This window comes from Eleginops maclovinus, chromosome 17 (assembly GCF_036324505.1).
Source record: "Eleginops maclovinus isolate JMC-PN-2008 ecotype Puerto Natales chromosome 17, JC_Emac_rtc_rv5, whole genome shotgun sequence".
NCBI classification, from domain to species: domain Eukaryota; kingdom Metazoa; phylum Chordata; class Actinopteri; order Perciformes; family Eleginopidae; genus Eleginops; species Eleginops maclovinus.
In genome coordinates, this window is record NC_086365.1 from 5927385 (window position 1) to 5945968 (window position 18584).

The 18584-nt window shown below is 42.2% G+C and overlaps 1 protein-coding gene across 2 annotated transcripts in view; it reads right to left on the reverse strand.

Annotated features, from left to right (window-relative positions):
• magi2a (membrane associated guanylate kinase, WW and PDZ domain containing 2a) overlaps positions 1 to 18584 on the reverse strand; it is a 200993-nt gene that overhangs the window by 12070 nt on the left and 170339 nt on the right. For both annotated transcript variants that reach the window (XM_063905788.1, XM_063905787.1), the window contains exons 11-18: positions 14331 to 14362; positions 10899 to 11106; positions 5841 to 5882; positions 5655 to 5746; positions 5180 to 5372; positions 2432 to 2686; positions 1822 to 2007; positions 615 to 831 (exon numbers count right to left, since the gene is read on the reverse strand). In XM_063905788.1, coding sequence (XP_063761858.1) covers positions 615 to 831; positions 1822 to 2007; positions 2432 to 2686; positions 5180 to 5372; positions 5655 to 5746; positions 5841 to 5882; positions 10899 to 11106; positions 14331 to 14362 — 1225 coding nt within the window. The remainder of the gene's footprint in view (positions 1 to 614; positions 832 to 1821; positions 2008 to 2431; positions 2687 to 5179; positions 5373 to 5654; positions 5747 to 5840; positions 5883 to 10898; positions 11107 to 14330; positions 14363 to 18584) is intronic.

Below are 18584 nucleotides of genomic sequence, written 5' to 3' on the forward strand. Positions count from 1 at the left end.
TGTGCTGACAGAGCCGGCTTGTTTTGGTTTTTCACCGAAAACCCTCAAACAACATTTTTAAAATGAAAAATAAACACGTTTCTCTCAGAAGCTGGCAAGTAAAAACATTTAGGCACTGTGGAAAGAAGAGAGGAAATGCAATGATATTGTGGATTTTAAAACCCTTTAGCTGTTGGTAAAAAATTAAACAGATTTCTACAAAGACGCTATTTATGTAAATAATTTAGCACTTCATAAGAGTCAAGTGATGTTCTACAACAAACTCAGGAGAAAGACAGAGTGGTAAAAAGAGAGAGGAGACGACAGAGTGAGTTTGGAAAAGTAGAAGAAAGTATAACACCAGATGAAAAAAATATTCTCAAAAATTTATGAAAGGTAGAGAGAACGAGGACATGTGATCCTCTCATACCTGTATCCTCAGAGGAGCAGAGTTTGCCCCAGAGACAGATACAGGGCTTGTCTACAAAAATGCTTCACTGCCTCAGAAAATGTAGACAGCTGTGAATTTGACACAGTAACACAGCGTTAGGATGAAACAGCTGTCATTACAACTGTTTGCCGCCACTTAGAGAGAGACCTGTCACGCTCTGTGATCCTCATCAACGGTGTCTAACCTGCTCTCGTGGGTGTAGGTCGGAGGTGGGGGGGCGGGCAGCTGGGTGACGGGGCTCTGGTGGGGCACGGGGTTGGGCTGGCTGACAGGAAGGTTGGGGTCCGGGGCCACCGCGTTGGGCTGCGAGGCGGTGGGGGCCGGCTGGGTCTTCGGGCTGTGCTGCATCGCCATGGGGCTTTGCTTCTCTGAGCTGGGGGCTGACGGGGGGTTGCTGATCTCTGGGATTCAGAAAGAAGGATGCATGGGAGAAATGGAATAACATTGGTTGGTGACATTACATTTTATTTAGCTGACCATTTACACAAACTCAAAAAAGCAAGAATCCTGAAAGTAGATTAGCTTGAGCCAAGTGCTACTGCATTGGCCAAAGAGTGTGTACTGGTAGCTAAAGAGGTGCGAGTGTGCCTTGTCTTTGAGCAGGGCACCGAACCCCCAACTACTGCACCATTGGCAGCCCCTTTGCTCTGACAACACTCCACTAATGCATGTGTATCGGTCAGGTGTGCATGGGTGTATTTCAATCCCATGTGTGTGAGGTAATATAAATAGCAAAAGAGTGAAAATTGAATTTCCCCTCAGGGATTTTTTACCTTTCTAAGTGCTACCTATTGAAAAAAAAGGGTTTTCATTCTGCGACCAAAGAGATGTAGACATTCAGCAGCACAGATATCAATGAAATGAGGAGCTAATTTTAGCATTTAGAAACCGGGATAACAAACAGGCTTGCTTTTGTTGAGGAGAACATGTTTCCCACTTGCAGAGGAGTGAGCAGATTGGGTGATACAGATCCAAGTGCTAGATTTGTTACACATACGCCCATGTCTTAAAGACCAATCAACCATAAACATCAACAAATATACACAAATGTGTCCGTCTTTGAATGTATTCTGGAAAAGTCATTTCTCAGTCTTAGCTAAAGTCACTCTGGCTATCTTTAGTAATCTGTTGCCTTGATATGAAAAGGACCTCTAAGAAACTGAAAAGGCAACATTAAGTAAGAGACGGTAGCTCTGTTAAAGCATTTGCATGCAAACGTGTCGATTCAGTGAAGTGAACACCACTCATGAAAGGGACAGTTAATCTTAGAAAAACTCATATCACACCTTTGATTTAAAGGAGCAAAAATCAATCCCTGTCATGAATCATTGTCTTGCCAAAGCATTGCAGTTTTAACAGTCCTCATCTATCATGTCCACGTGTTCTCTCACCTTCCTGCGGTATGATCCTCAGGCTGACGCTGAGGCCCGCGTCCTTGATCAGCTTAACGATGTCAGCATGCGGCATGTTGACGATGGACTGGCTGTTCACTGCCAGGATCCTGTCTCCTACCTTCAGCTTCCCACAGCGGTCGGCAGGGCTGCCCTCGATGATGCGGCCAATTTTATGAGGCACAGCTGTCGGAGGATTCAAACACAAACACGCTACAAGTGAAGACGTGCTTAGCGGCAGATTGCAGGATTACTGTCTGTGCTCGCTCACTGACTGACTGAATATGTTTCTGTCTCTCTCATTTTGCTATTCACTCCAGGCTTACGTAAGGCATCCAGGTTTTTTTTTGTCTCATGTGTGTGGGCGATGCACTGATGCTCACAGCAGAAAATGTGTGTGAGTGACGTACCGTGGGAGGGCATGTATAATTGAGGAGACAGAACGAGAGATGCTTCACTTTTAAAGAGTCATGACCTCTTACTATACTTAAGTATGGCTCATATTTCATATCCACAGCAGTCAGTTGACATGATATGTGTCTGAGAACTTTGCCACAAGGTTTAGCACTTACTAACTCCATGAAGCACTTCAAAGAATATGTGGACTCACGGTTGGTGCTGGACACCTCTGGCCTGTTAAGCGAGCTGATGATGACGAAGCCAAAGCCTTCGCTCTCCTTTCGATTGATGATGACGTCACTGGGTTGCGTGTTGGGGGTGGACGTCCTGTCTGAGGTGGCGGTGCTGATGCCGGCGTTGGGTATCTGGTTGGTGCTGTTGGCGTATGTGTAGTCGGTGCTGCGGGGGGAGCTGTGCTGCGTGGACACGGAGCCCGGGCTGCGGCCGTTCTCCGGACAGGACTCACCTGCAGGGGGAGGGAGAGAGCTGAGCGGGCATATATACAGAGAGTAGTAGCAGTTCAGAAATACATTGTCATAGGACTGATTCAGGATCCCTGTGTTAGTTCGGTGCCATACCTTGTTATTTAAGTCTTGTTCTAAATTTTGAGTAAGTAAAATATCTTGTGATCCATTTCCTATGTGTGATCTTCATTGTTTTTCTGTCCTGTGTTAATGAGTTGAGAACAGGATAATACAAAAAAATGTGTTTGGAATCTGTAAAATAGATGAAGGCACAGGTTAAAGTTATACACTAGATCCTACCTCAGTAAAAGTAAAGTAGCACTATTAACAACAAATTAAAACAGTAAAAGTACTACTGTAGCTGGCTTTAACATCTTTATATACAGTTTAATCATTTGTCATACAGGGGTCGGGCAGATTCAAAAGGGACGTATAATAAATCAGAGAGAAATGTAATGGAAAGGACAGAACACAAGTTTATTATTATCATTCATTTTGGATAACTTTACCTTTTGGGTCTTGAATAGTTGATTAAATGAAATATATGGTAAAATATTTAACAATATGTTGCATTTTGTAGATTATAATGCGTCATTTTTTCATTAAAAACCTTAAAATTCAAAGTAAGTTGTCACTATAGCAGCGTTTTAAAAGGATCAAAGGCAGCCTGTCAATCACTTATATTCCTTACACTGCCTTTGCATCCATACGATAGAGAATGGCTTTGGAAAATCTAAGGAGAATCCTGCATATGCAATAAAAATGTGTACAGAAATGTTTTCTCCTCCCCCTCTTGTAAAATTGGACCGGCTGTTTCTCATCCTTGTGAAGAATCAAGAAGCAAAAACAAGACAGAAATACAAAACAGAAAAGCATAAAGCAACTGTCACAATGTGGTAAAACACATCATTAAAATGCAGCGGCGTGTCAATCCAGCCGCAGCGGGAGCAGCGTCTCGCACCTCCAGCTTTTCTGTGTGTATGCAACCTGACATACTGAGCGATCAAACCCTGTGTTGGTGTTGTTCTGAAGGCTCACAGAGGAGCAGTGCTGCGGGTTTTTCTGTAGCTGAACAGTCAGGAATTCAGATTGTAACTTATGAAGGGAGAATTGTCCCTTTGTAAAGGTATACCCACATGTAGCTTGTTCTTACACCAACAAGCACAACAAATAGTTACTTTCTAAGTGGAGAAATAGTAAAAAGAGAATGAACGGTGCTAAAGTGGGGCACTGGGCGCTGTCCTTTGAGTCTGACACCTTGCAAATCGCTGGTGGGAGTCAGACAATTAGGATGGAAGTCAGGCTGAAGAAGAGGCCAGGACACCAAAAAGAAATTGACAAAAAGGGCGGAAAAGAGTGTGAAGAAGTAGATTGGTGAGAAGAGTGTGTGCGTGCGTGTGTGGGTGGGGAGGCAGTAACAATGAGAGCAGGGAGGCCGGAGTTCACTGGAGGAAGTGCCACCACTCTCCAGGCTAAAATGCAAAGAGGCTTGAAGGAGGACCAGAGAGCAGCGGTGTGTAAGAGCAAGAGTGTGCTAATGTGTTTTTTGGAAAGGCTTCAGGGTAATTACTCAGAAAGATTAGTGCTTCACTTTTCTGATAGATTAAAGACTGTTTCCTGAATTATGATAGGACAAGAATGGTAGCGGTGAGGAGAGCGGAGAGAGACACAAAGAGAATGAACAATTTAATTCAATGTGGAATAACTGACTTGGTTGACAATAAGAACAGTATTCAACACCACAAGTATGATCCTTTAGGGGGATTACCTCAGTGTTTAAATATTTAAAAACTACTTCATGGTGTTGCATCAGTTGTAAGCTAGAATTTACTTTGGGATGTAATCTAAAGAACACTAAAAATAATAAATGAACATTAAAAGAAATTGACAAAAGCTGGACATCTTCACATTTGAGAAGCTGGACCCAGTGAAGGCTTAACCAACGAACATTTAAATACTAGAAGTGATGATTTTGTATGTATTTAAGAGTCTTTTTGTTTTTTTTAATAAACCTTTGTAGCATTCTCTCATTTATTTTATACTTGTTTTATTCTAGTTTTGCTTGTTTTTGCATATACAGTAGATATCATTTTGACTATATTTAAATGCATTCAAATGTCATTTTTAACATGGTTCTTCTGCACTGTTTTTATACGTTAATGTTTTTTGTTAAGCCCACAGTTATTGATATAATAATGATAATAATACATTTGATTTAAGGTGCCTTTCATGACACCCAAGAAAACTGTACAAGGCCTTACCTACTTGCCTTGCCTATGTGACCAATTACAGGTTTCTAACACAACCTCACATTTAAATGATATTAAATGTTTATGTGTGAAACAAATAAAACAAAACCATGTCTAAAGTCCGGCTCCGAAAAAGTTACTGATATAATCATCAGAACTGTTGTCCAGTATTTCTTAAACACAGTGTCTAATTTTAAAGGAAAAACCGTTTCAATTTGATGAATGAAAAACTTCCTGTGGGCTCACCTGCTGGCAGCACCCTCCTCCTGATCACCAGATTCACCTGGCCGTTCCTCGCTGCCCCGTGCATCAAGTCAATGACGTATCTGTGCGGCTTCCCCACCACCGGGATCCCGTCCACGAACAACAGCTCATCACCGGGCCGCAGGCGTCCATCTAAATCCGCTGGACTCTTCTCGATGATCGCCCCTATCAAGATCTGTTATTACATGTAGGGTGTTAAAACAGGAAGTGAAGGACAAAAGAAGGTCTGTAGTCACATGCAGTGGGTGTTAAAGTGTGGTGTTATACTGATATGTAAATTACGTGATGTTTTTGTTACTTTAACAGACAGAAAAAGACACCAAAGCAGCCAGAGCCAGCACTCTCTCAGGGGTCAAAGGTCAGGGGTTAGGTGTGTGTGTGGTGGGTTAGAGAGGAGAAAATGACAGGGTTCCACGCCCATCGCCATACGAGCCTTCTCACACGCCTCCGGACTCACAGGCTGCCCCGCCTCGTCCCCACCCAGCACCCTGAAACCAAAACCGGACTTCTGTCTGCGCAGGTGCACCTCCATGTCCTGGTACTCCACTCCTGAAGCACCAGAGAGAAAATAAAGTCCTGTTCATTTAAATAGTTTGCAGTTTATTGTTTTATAACAGGGTCCCTGCAAAGAAGAGGGTTTTACCTGTGGAGTCTGCAGGGAAAATGGTCCTTGGTTGCCCAGGTTCTAGAAAAAAAGACGCAGGAAGAGAGCATAAACACATGCCATTTATTGGACATACATTCAAAACCAAAATCGCACACACACAGCACACACACATTCCCCCATTACGGCTAGAATAAGGCAGAAACGCACTGCCTCAGCATTAATGTCACCACAGAATTTCAGCATCATCCATTAAAGTCAGGAAGTGCTTACAGCGTGTAATATACCCGTCCCATATTTACAGTGCGAGGTGAGAGGCAGGCACTGATCTGCAATCATTGGCTTCACACAACACGATGATCTGTAAAGTAGCAAATTGATACCCAACCGCAGACAAGTGGCGCTGGATGAAAAATTGATTCCAATTGTTACTGTTTTTAATCACAGTGAGCGCTCTGCTGGGACTCAGCGGGTGGAAGAAAAAAAATCATGAGTAAAGAAAGGAGGAGTGACACAGCTGTTTCCACAGAAACCACATACTGTGCTTTTTAGGGAGATGGTGAATACATGGGAGCAACCATGTGAATAGTTTAAACCATGCTTTTAGAGTCAGAAATCATGTCAACGTGACTTTCAGATTATATTCACATGTCAAGATCCAAATCATAGCAGTTGTTAGCTCCCATCATATCAAAACACTGAATCCCCAGATTAATTTTGCCTAATATTCATGAATTTGAGATGTTTTTCCTTTTCTCTGAGCACTTTATGTCTCGTTTTTGAAAGCTTGAAAAAAAGTCAAATATTTTCTCAGTTTTTTTCTTCTGTAGTTGCTATTATTTAACTTTTTATTTTTCACTAACAATTAGTGCTTACATATGTCATATGATGGAGGTCCAGAATAACTCAGAAATGGACTTCATGGTAAGACTGATTTAGGTTGTTTTCAAGGTCATTAACTAAAGGAAGAAAAATGAATCCGCATTTCTGAATAACATCCAAGCATAAATATATGGAAAAGTGTTTTTAGTAAAGTGCATTTTGCAGGTTTAATACCTTATATCTGTAAAACATTAACATTAAAAAGGTCTGTTTAAAAAAACATATTCTTACTTACCTCTTCTAGTGTCTAATCATGCAGGTAGTTTGTCTCTAAAAAGTATATCACCCACAATATCCTCATCTCTTTCCAAAACATTGACTCCACAGATAACAATGTGAACAGTTATAGGGACTATTTATTCAGTGGAAAGCAGTTCCACTGAAACAATACCCCCAAAATATCAGCCCAAACCACTGCAGGCAGGAAGAAATGTGTTCTTTTAGCTAAATGCTGACATTATTAAAAGGAAATGAACCAACATGTGCTGTGGAGTTTGATCCCCTGTGGGTGTGAAGCTGCCAAAAAGGTCACACTCTGCTTCACCCTCACCAACATGAGGGGATATGGAGCATTCCTCAAATGGCTCTTTTACTATTCCCTGCTGAGCCTCATTAGAATCCACCCCTGACCTTTATTGAGAGGGAGACAACAGTTACACTGATTCCAGGGCTGCAGAGGAGGGAGAGATGATGAGAGCTACAGAAACACAGAGGTTTGATAAGGAGACTCTCCGACAGCCACGTCCTCTTGAATTAAACACCAGTCATCTCTGTCAAAAGTTTACTATTCCATGTGAGCCACGGCCACCTCAGAGGAGAGCAGAATAAACCTCCACAAAAAGACCACTCACACTGAAGCACCCTACTGCATACCATCACTCCTGAACTGCATCAGACACGGACTACACACAACTACTCATCGCTATACCATTAAGGACTCTGAGGTCGTGTCCTCAGCTTTTTTTTTCTGTGTGTAAATTAAATGTTTTTAAATGGAGATTTCTTCTATTCATTTAAAAATAATACAACATACAGTGGGGCAAAAAAGTATTTAGTCAGCCACCAATTGTGCAAGTTCTCCCATTTAAAAAGATGAGAGAGGCCTGTAATTTTTATCATAGGTACACCTCAACTATGAGAGACAGAATGAGAAAAAAAATCCAGAAAATCACATTGTCTGATTTTTAAAGAATTTATTTTCAAATGATTGTGGAAAATAAGTATTTGGTCAATAACAAAAGTTCATCTCAATACTTTGTTATTTACCCTTTGTTGGCAATGACAGAGGTCAAACGTTTTCTGTAAGTCTTCACAAGGTCTTCACACACTGTTGCTGGTATTTTGGCCCATTCCTCCATGCAGATCTCCTCTAAAGCAGTGATGTTTTGGGGCTGTCGCTGGGCAACACGGACTTTCAACTCCCTCCAAAGATTTTCTATGGGGTTGAGATCTGGAGACTGGCTAGGCCACTCCAGGACCTTGAAATGCTTCTTGAGAAGCCACTCCTTCGTTGCCCTGGCGGTGTGTTTGGGATCATTGTCATGCTGAAAGACCCAGCCACGCTTCATCTTCAGTGCCCTTGCTGATGGAAGGAGGTTTTCACTCAAAATCTCACGATACATGGCCCCATTCATTCTTTCCTTTACACGGATCAGTCGTCCTGGTCCCTTTGCAGAAAAACAGCCCAAAGCATGAGGTTTCCATCCCCATGCTTCACAGTAGGTATGGTGTTCTTTGGATGCAACTCTGCATTCTTTCTCCTCCAAACACGACGAGTTGAGTTTTGACCAAAAAGTTCTATTTTGGTTTCATCTGACCATATGACATTCTCCCAATCCTCTTCTGGATCATCCAAATGCCCTCTAGCAAACTTCAGACGGGCCTGGACATGTACTGGCTTAAGCAGGGGGACACGTCTGGAACTGCAGGATTTAAGTCCCTGGCGGCGTAGTGTGTTACTGATGGTAGCCTCTGTTACTTTGGTCCCAGCTCTCTGCAGGTCATTCACTAGGTCCCCCCGTGTGGTTCTGGGATTTTTGCTCACCGTTCTTGTGATCATTTTGACCCCACGGGGTGAGATCTTGTGTGGAGCCCCAGATCGAGGGAGATTAGCAGTGGTCTTGTATGTCTTCCATTTTCTAATAATTGCTCCCACAGTTGATTTCTTCACACCAAGCTGCTTACCTATTGCAGATTCAGTTTTCCCAGCCTGGTGCAGGTCTACAATTTAGTCTCTGGTCACCTTTGACAGCTCTTTGGTCTTGGCTATAGTGGAGTTTGAAGTATGACTGTTTGAGGTTGTGGACAGGTGTCTTTTATACTGATAACGAGTTCAAAAAGGTGCAATTAATACAGGTAACGAGTGGAGGACAGAGGAGCCTCTTAAAGAAGAAGTTACAGGTCTGTGAGAGCCAGAAATCTTGCTTGTTTGTAGGTGACCAAATACTTATTTTACCGAGGAATTTACCAATTAATTCATTACAAATCCTACAATGTGATTTCCTGGATTTTTTTTTCTCCTTCTGTCTCTCATAGTTGAAGTGTACCTATGATAAAAATTACAGGCCTCTCTCATCTTTTTAAATGGGAGAACTTGCACAATTGGTGGCTGACTAAATACTTTTTTGCCCCACTGTACAGGATGGTGAGTATGCAAAGGGGCCCTGTTCTGCTCATTTCCAGGTTCATATTTGCATTTTGTGCCACTCGTGTCGTGTCTCTAAGCTTTAATGGTCAAAAAGCTCTTTGTTTTCTCTCATACTGCCTGTGCTGCAGCACCTATTTTCACCCTCTGTCTGAAACCACAGCCAAGTCTGCTCTGATTGGTTAGCTGGCCGGCTCTGTGGTGATTACCCTTACCTTATCACGTACAATGTGTTGGAGCGCTGGCAAATAGAAATGCAAGTTTTACATAGTGATGTCACTATAATAAGGTGTTTCAGGCAGGGGGGGAGTGTGTGGGAGAGGAACTTTTTAGCCTTTGCAAACCATTAACATGCACTAAAACCGATATAACACACTACTGTAAAGGGAAAATCCGTGAAAAGCATAATAGTGTCTCTTTAATAAGATAATTACAGTATTTTTTGACTCAATTTTGACTACCTATCCTCAGTGTGTTTTTTAGCAAAATGTATTTAAATATTTAAAAAATATTTAGTTTTGGAGTTAAAACATGAATTAAAACCCCGATGTTGGCATTACACTTGAAACATAAGAATTCTTATTTGATTTCACTTTGACTACTTTTATGCAAAATAAATAAAAGTTGCAGCATAATTTATCCAGGGAATATGGAGAAGGCTGCATCGGCTCTAATGTTGGGATACATAATTTAGAGATCTTTATTTACTAAATTAACATCAATACATCATGACATCAATATTTCCAAAATCCTCCCTACACCCTGCAAACCAACATAAAAAAGCACATTCAGTAGTTTTCCACTGCCAAAAAGTCCATCAGGGCATCACAGCTTTTATGATGCCCTGATGATCATAAAAAGAAGACATTTCCTTTTCTACGTTTCACAACTCAGAGGATGGTAATAATGCTGGACCCAGAGTGTTTATTCATGAACACATCTTGTTTACCTTTGTTTACACTGTAAGCTGGCAGGATTTCAATGTCTGGATGTAAAGATCTTTACAGTCAGTGAAAAGGCTGGGCTGATGGCAGCTTGTGTGTGTGTGTGTGTGTGTGTGTGCGTGCTGTGTGTGTGTGTGTGTGTGTGTGTGTGTGTGTGTAATTTAACGGGATGGGATCCAAGTAGATAATAGGAGGAATTAATAGCCGCAAATGGTAATAGTAAAATAGATCTGCTAAATGCTTGTTAAACAGGCACAAATTCAGCAATAACTCTCTTAGTTTGATTGGAAGAATTTATTATGGTTCCTTACACTCTGTTTAATTTCTTTTATGCACATATTTTCCTGGTCCTGCATCTTTTTATCTATTGCACTCTTTTATTACACTTTTATACATCTTTTAATTTCATGTTTAGCATAAATTTTGCATGGTGGGTCAAAACTGAGCTATAGATATTGTCTTAGTCTATGAATCCGTTTTTTGATATGTAAAAAGTGTATTTGAGTGTGTGTGCGTGTGTGTGTAAGGGAGAAAATAGTGATGAATCTTCACTACTCTCCCTTCCAGTGAGGAGTGCATCAGTGTTAGTCACAATGCTACCCCTGCAGTATCGTCTCTGGTACTTACGCCTACTCTCATAGATTGCCCTGGACTTCTCATAAAGGTCAAAGGGGTCGGGTTTAGCCAGGGCCAAGGCCTCGGCGGCTGATTCTGGGACTGAGGCCCTGTGAAGATGGTGTGTTGGGAAGGGGGCGTTGTGGGGGATAACTGGGGCTGACAGGCTGGTCTGAGCGGGGCTGCCCTGGCCCTGCTGGGACTCCCACTGCTCCAGCACCTGTGAAGCACAGCGGCATGATGGGTAAATGTTTCACTACCACCTTCCCCCTTTGTTATACAAGGTTTTAGCTTGTGTCCTTGATTACAACACTAAAATCTTAAGCAGTTAGCTTAATGACTTCATGACCGTTCGCTAACCCCCACCACACTTAGCTAGCGTTGCTACTCCTGTCAAACCTTCTTTTCTCACACAGAACACCAGCAGTTTAAGATGATAATGGCGGCAGATTGACTCAGAATTTGCAATATATTTTGATCTTTGGTATACAGAAGCAGGATTCTCCTTTTAAGCTGTATGCCACCCACTAAATTTAGCAAGATTGTTGAAAAATGAATGATCTAGTTTTCAGCAGATCGGTTTGAAAATGAATAGCCTTTAAGAAGGACCTTTAATATTCACCAGGCTTCACAAAGTACATCCTAAATGCTAAATAATTGAGGCTAAATCTTGCAGGGAAAAGTCCCCATCGTCACCAGCTGATGACAGATGCAGCATTGCTCTTGTATACAGCTAGTTAGCTCTAGTGTACTATTATTTATTAAAATGTAATTAAAATTGTATTTTTGTTAACATAATTATTGGATGATTTCGATGCTAGTTTGACACGGAACAAATAATAGATGTCTTAAAATTATTTTCTACTGGAAAAGGGGATTAGTTTGCTAATTATAATTGAAAATAATAACACAACATTAGCTAATCAAGTTAGCCAGGCATGCTAACGTTTATTTGATCTTAAAGCCAATATATTCATTGTTCAATACATTTCTTAGTTTTCTTTGTGCTAGGTTTTGCTTTTGAACAGGCTTTAAAAAAAGGCACACACATTTATCTATCACCTATCGCCCCATTATTGTTTTCGAAATGAAGAGAAAGCTTGACAGGCTGCACGGTTATGGTTACTAAGCTATGATTGGACAGATTGGACATTCGGGGGTGGGGTTTAGCAAACAGTCAATTCATGTTCAACAGGTGGTAAGTTGAAAAGTTAGGGAGGTTAGTTTTGTTACAAGCAAATCCAGCCTTTAAATCCCAGGGAACATTAAGGATGTGTGTATGGAGAGAATGACGTAAAGAAGAATGTGAAAAACAGATAAATATGACTTTCATTTGGATGGGAATGACAGCATGATTTTCCAATGATCCCACTGGCCAGTGTAGTGGCTCTTCTGTTTGATAAAAGTGATAATAATTGTACTTTATATCCAATTGACATTTGTTTAATCCATAAACACATTCGTTAATGTGCTGCCAAGTGTTTGAGGTGACACTGGCAGTTTTGACAACAGTAGTCACTCAGTGTCAGTCTTGATGTGTCGGATAAGTCAGGCCGCTCGAGTCACAGCCTGACACAAAGCAGATAGCCAAGATGACATGTCAGAAAGTGTGAGAGACGGATCCGGAGGGAGCGACGGCCTTTTATGAAAGTGAGACGACGAGACTGGCTGCATATGGCAAGCATTGATATTGAGAATTACAGGGCTTCTGGTTCAAGATGTACCGAGAATAAATAGAGGCTTCATAAAAAGCTCCAGGACGGAATCAAATGTGTTTCCACTCTTTGTGGTTTCATTCGAGTCTGCTATTGATGTGAAGCACGTCTGCACAGAGCAGGCTGCTGAGACGGGGGACCTTGTTAAGGCTGAGATTAGACTACTGCATCCTGATCCCTCTTTCTCCTTCTATACAGGTCTTTGTGTCTGTTTGATTAAGACTGTTGAGGCAGGAACAGCTAGGTATAATCTAGCTGGTCAGATCAATGGAGGACACTGCCGGCAGGTCTCCTTTATACGACAACATTATAGGATAGAGACACCTGCTCATGCTCCGACGCTAAGTGACTGGATTTGACTGACAAACTTGATAAGCTCATTTGCAAATAAAACTCTCGGGAGCGGCAGACGGAGCTCAACTGTAGGTCGATATGACAATTAGGCAGTTCCCTGTCTTCCCTTATTAGTCAAATTATTCCATATTTCATTCTCAGAGCTGCAGAAGTGTTCTTGTAACAAATGATACCCAATTAAACTGAGAGTGAACTCTGGTGTGCGTGGGGTAGAGCAGCGGGGGGAGAGGGGCAGGGTGGGGTGAGGCGGGGCAGCTAACAAATGAACACGGGGGGGGGGGGGGGGGCGCTGAAGAGAGACAGCGAGAGAGATGTGAACAGACAAGATGGAGAGAGAGGCTCTGCGTGCTGTCTGCAACTTGGTGACTTTCAAAGCTTTTCCCTCAGTGCCCAGAATCACAATTATTCTGAGGGAGATAAAAGCATGATCAGGGAGCAGAAAGGGTGAGGAGAATTTTAGGTGCGCTAAAATGTACAGGAGTGGAGTGGGGACAACATGAGCCGGGGTCAGGAAATGGTCAGCGCTGGGAGGACGTCCAGGCATGAAATGGATTACACACACAGTCGCACAAAGAGAGACGAAGAAAGATGGGCAGATAGAGCCGTGTGCAGGCATGAGAGTGTGACAAACACACAAAGAGACAAAGGGAATCTGATCTAAGAGGATGTCGGGTGGATAGAGTTTTTAGAGTGCCAACAGGGACAGCAGATGATACTATAGTGGAGTATTTATGGTGGCAGCGGAAGAGGCGGGATGCAAGTTTGCGCAAAGGCAACATGAGGGTGTTTAGCTTCATACGACAAAAGGACAAAATAGCAAGGTGATAGATAAACTGTTGGGGGGGGGGGAGAGTGTGGGCTACTATGAAAGTGCAAAAAGCTTTTAAAAAATGGGAAAAATTGCAAACATGTTATAAAAAGAAGATAAAAGAGGGATGGATGTATATATGCCGTGAGAACAGAGGCTTTGCAGCACTTTAGCTGAAGCATTATTCAAATCCCCCCCCCCCGGCGCCGGTGACCCTGATGGCACTGACTCGGGTTATAAATTAGCCGCGACTCCCAGGATCAGGATATGCGATGTTACGAGGCGGCCACTTGACCTTTTTTAATCCTTTGACGATAAAGAGGAAAATGAGGGGCTATTGTAAAAGGCATGGTTAAATAGTGGATCATCAGTGGAGTTAGTACGGCGAAGAAGGGATGGACAAGCCATTAGGACATCTTACAAACGTGTAAAATAAAAAGATTAAGGTCATTCTGATTAGGACATATGTTATGCATACTGCAGCCATTTGAAAGGAGGTTAGAATCAATGGTTTATTAATGATTCAGAAGCAGACAGTCCTGAGTTGTGGGGGCTGGTACATGTTACCTGCTTAGGGGTCTTCCAGGGTGAATAGTGACCTGCAATGTTGAGAGAACAAAACAAACAAAAAAGTGCTTTAGACTGAAAAAGATGGATGAACAGATCATGAGAAGCGGGGCTTAATTTTAGCGGGTTTATGGGGATTAAGAGATGAATAAAAACATTATCAACATAATTACAGATAAAGCAAAAGAAAACATGACGAGGAAATGACAAAGAAAAACATAATGGAATTAAAAGTATGAAGCAGAAGATAGCAAGTAGATATCTTTAAAGGCACCAACTTATTGTGAAGTCAGAAAGATAACAATAAGACTGTAGAAAAGGCACTGAATGATCGTTTGAGATGAATGAATATGACAAACAGTGATTGACAGGTGGCGTTAATGGTATGCAGCAAAGACTTTTACGAAGGCAGCGGTGAAGTCATCTTTTCCAACAGTGGTAAGGATTATTTGGAATGAGTTTGAATGAATGTTTTATTTCGGGATTTATATTAAAGTGATGTTTTCTATTAGTAAAGACGAAAAAATGAATATCATGATATTAAAAGTGCACATTTTTTGGCAACTAGGGGGAAGCAGCTAATATTATTGACCCTTTAAGACCACCCATTGCACTCCTATAATATTGCTGATGATGGACAGTTAACATAATGTACAATTTGGTCCCAATATGAGCTAAAACGCATCTTTGTCTGATTTTAAGTGAGTTATTCTACTTCCATAGAATGTTTTTCTTGTGTCTAGGCCCCAGAAAAGCACTGAACAAGGAACAAAATTCAACCTAACCGTGAAACAACAACTTCCGGGTTCATTACGTCACGTCATTGAGCGCAACAATACTCTTCCTGTAGACATTCAAAAAGGCAAATCTGTCAATCCCTCGAGACAAACTGACTTGAGTGACATCACTTGAGGTACTAGTACCCACCAAAACCTGTAACCAGACTTCGATTCACCAGGTTCATTAGAGTTTATCACTAAGTACACAAGCAGTGGGAAAACAAGGGGGGAAAGAGTGTCATGTGATCCTTTTGTTGATGAAAATATCAACTCTCTTAACTGTTTTCACCTTTACCAAAATAAGTATTTCTGGGTATAATTTCACAATCACAATAAAGTGGTTTCCGTGTGCAGCAAGGTAAAGGCCACATACATTTGACTTTCCCATTCATCTCGTTTTGACCTTTAAAAACACATTTGTTGTTTACAACATTGTTCAAGCACAACACCTAGCTATGCATCTGGGTTGATGAAAGAAAAACAATCAGCAGAAACAACAACAGTAGCAGCAGCTGACATTAGTACATGCTCGCACAAACACAGAGTAATGAAACATATGCTGCAGCTGTTTATAGTCAAAGTCACAGGAGCATGTAAAACACGAGGCGCACGCCGTCTCCCCGAATCAATCTCACTTCTTCCTGTCTTTCAAGTGCTGCCACGGTCTTGCGTCTGGGATGCTACAAGCGTACGCAAATGAACGGATCAAATTACGGGGTGAATGCTCCAAATGTGCGTTCATGGTGTTGCCGTGGCGAGACTCCAATCACACAGTAAAAACATTTGTCACACTGAGCCGCCGGTGGAATAGCGACGACATTAACAATAGCAACACAAAGACATTCAGGCATGTTTTTCCAGCTTCTCTCAGTCAACAAAATAGCCAAATAAGATTTGAATTCAGAGGATTTTTCAAAGAAAGGGCCTCTGTCCAGAATACCCACATCACAATATCCACTTTCATGTGAACCAGGAAAAGAAGCAACAACAGAGCAGTTCTCACAGTGTGACAGCACCTGATCTGAGGCGGACAGACAGAAAGGAGGGGCTCTACAGGCATCACTGACCGAGGTGATCCTCAGGGTAGAGTTGCTGTTCACTCAGGCGTGTCAGACATTTACTTGGACAAGGGTGGCAGAGTGCCCCATGGGTACAAGCTAGAAGTGTAAAGCGACTGAAGGAGAGACTAGCGGTCGAATAGTCTTCCCTAATGTAGTGAAATGACTTGGAAGTGCTTAAGTTACAGCCATGAGAAGAGCTGCTCACATTGTCTAGATGATAGGAAAGGAGCTTCAATGCCTCCCTTCTTGAGAAAATGCTGTCCCACAATTCCACGGGCAGCAACATTCAAAGTGACGCACCATTTGGCCTTTCATAGAAGCCAACAATGCTAATATTGTCTTACCGAGGTGCTCATATGTTTTGAACTTTTAAACAGAAAAAGGTTTTTTCACTGTGTAGAAAAATCAAATAAAGTTTGTGTGTTTTTATTTTAAGACAACCTAACAAGTAATGCATGTATTGCATAAGATGTTATTTATTTAAAAGCAAGTGGACCTGATTTTTTGTCACAATTTGACCAGCCTGAGAGAAAGAGTGAAAAGAGCTGTCCGTGGTGCTGAAGTCTTCTATGAGTGTTATCCTTTTGTAAGACCAGGAGGGGTTAGTATATCTGTTATTCAAGCCGGATAAGAGGAGACAAGTCTTTAAGTTCATTGCGAGTGTCTGTGTATCGTGGTTTCATCCCCAACCCCAGCCCTCAGCAGGTCATAATGGCTGGGATTGGTTAAGGGCGTTCCGCGTTTTCAATTTCTGCCCTTAACTCCAATTAAAGAGGTTTTTATTGGGGACTGTTTTCAGATAGCTTTTGTGCTCCGGTCATGCCAGAAAAAACAATACAATTGCACACACGTAGAGCCATTTGACACACATAAAGCTTCATTTGTTCCCTGATTGAAAATCACAATCTCCTTCATTTAAATGAGAGGATAATACTAGCCCTTCAATTATTCAAATGAGACTGTGATAACATTAGAATCGATGGGACTGTGCATGAATCTTTTATCTCTGTTTTATGAGGGAGGCTGGCAGCGTCAAATAACATCCATAGCAGAAAACCGATTCTGTCCACTTTCAAATGCCCGTTCCATGTTAGCCCGACGTGATCTAAAAACACAGTGTCGTTGTAGCTATGTGCAAACCAAATTATTTGCAAGGCACACGATTGAATACGCATGATATTAAAGCTCAAAATAGCACAATGGATTGAACCACGCTCGTGCAATCACCGGGTAATCACTCCATCCCATTAAAAGTCAAATAAGAGCGCTTGATTTGCTTAAGCAGCAGTCAAGGTTAGTGACTCTGCTGCTCCCACACGCAAGGAGGAGACGCAGAAGTTAACTGTTGCTGCTTTGATTTTATTTTGATGGCAGCGAGGCTAAACACAATTAGCTTTGTTTAACCCTTTTCCATTCCTGCGATGATCTAATCTCCGCATGTCATCCATCATGCTCCAGGCTCCTTGGCTGTCTCCCTGGAGGCAACCGGACATATTGATCCCCGGCAGGCAGCTCCTCAGGTTTGCCGGGGAAAGAGCTGTAAGTGTGAACATGGCCGACAGTCTGTGGTGCACTGGCAGGGAGCCGAAGTCATCACTCTTCTGCTATCTCCTCCCTTTCCATTTCTCTCTTTTTTTGTTTCCAACTATTCTATCTTGCACGAACACTTCTGATGAATCACTGTCTCGTTACACAGCGATTCCCTAGGAGGCTGAAGGAGGCTCAGTGAATCAAACTCTCCTTCTTCTTTTCTTCCTCTACAAAGAAGACCTTCACCTCAGGCCTGCACGCTTCTCAGAGCATCCTCTGGTCATCCACACGTCCAATCTCAGGTCAAACCAGGCCGCTGGTACATAGGGTTCATTTTACCAATGACGCTAATAGAAAAGGGAGTCTATGTATGTGTGCGGGGGCTTGTGTGCAAAATGCAGCCTTGAGATGCGTGCTAATAAGACGTGTTGGTGCTGGCTGCTGTGTAGGTGTGCGTACAACCTATGTGATTCAAACCATGTGGCTCATGTGAGTGTGAAGGCGGGCGGCAGTGAGGGAGGATGTTAGCGGAAAGCTAAATGAACGAGCGAACATGTGAACGAGCAGAAAGTCTCGGCTCAGCTAATTACAGCCCTGTGTGTCTGCTGGTGTGGCACAGCCTGTTAATGGTCTAGATAGCCACTAATGAGGCCGTCTGCTATGCACACACACACTCACACACATATTCTGGCACAGTAATTACTGGTGATGTGAGACAGAGTACCCATTTGTCGGGCAAAAAGCGTTTCAACACTCAAACTCAAATTTAAGGCATGGCTAAATATCATAAACTATATTACAAATGGGGGTTTTTCAAGCTGGTGTGGCTAAAATGACAGGCTGGTTTGATCATGAATGGCTCATTGTTTGGACGGTGAACTGGC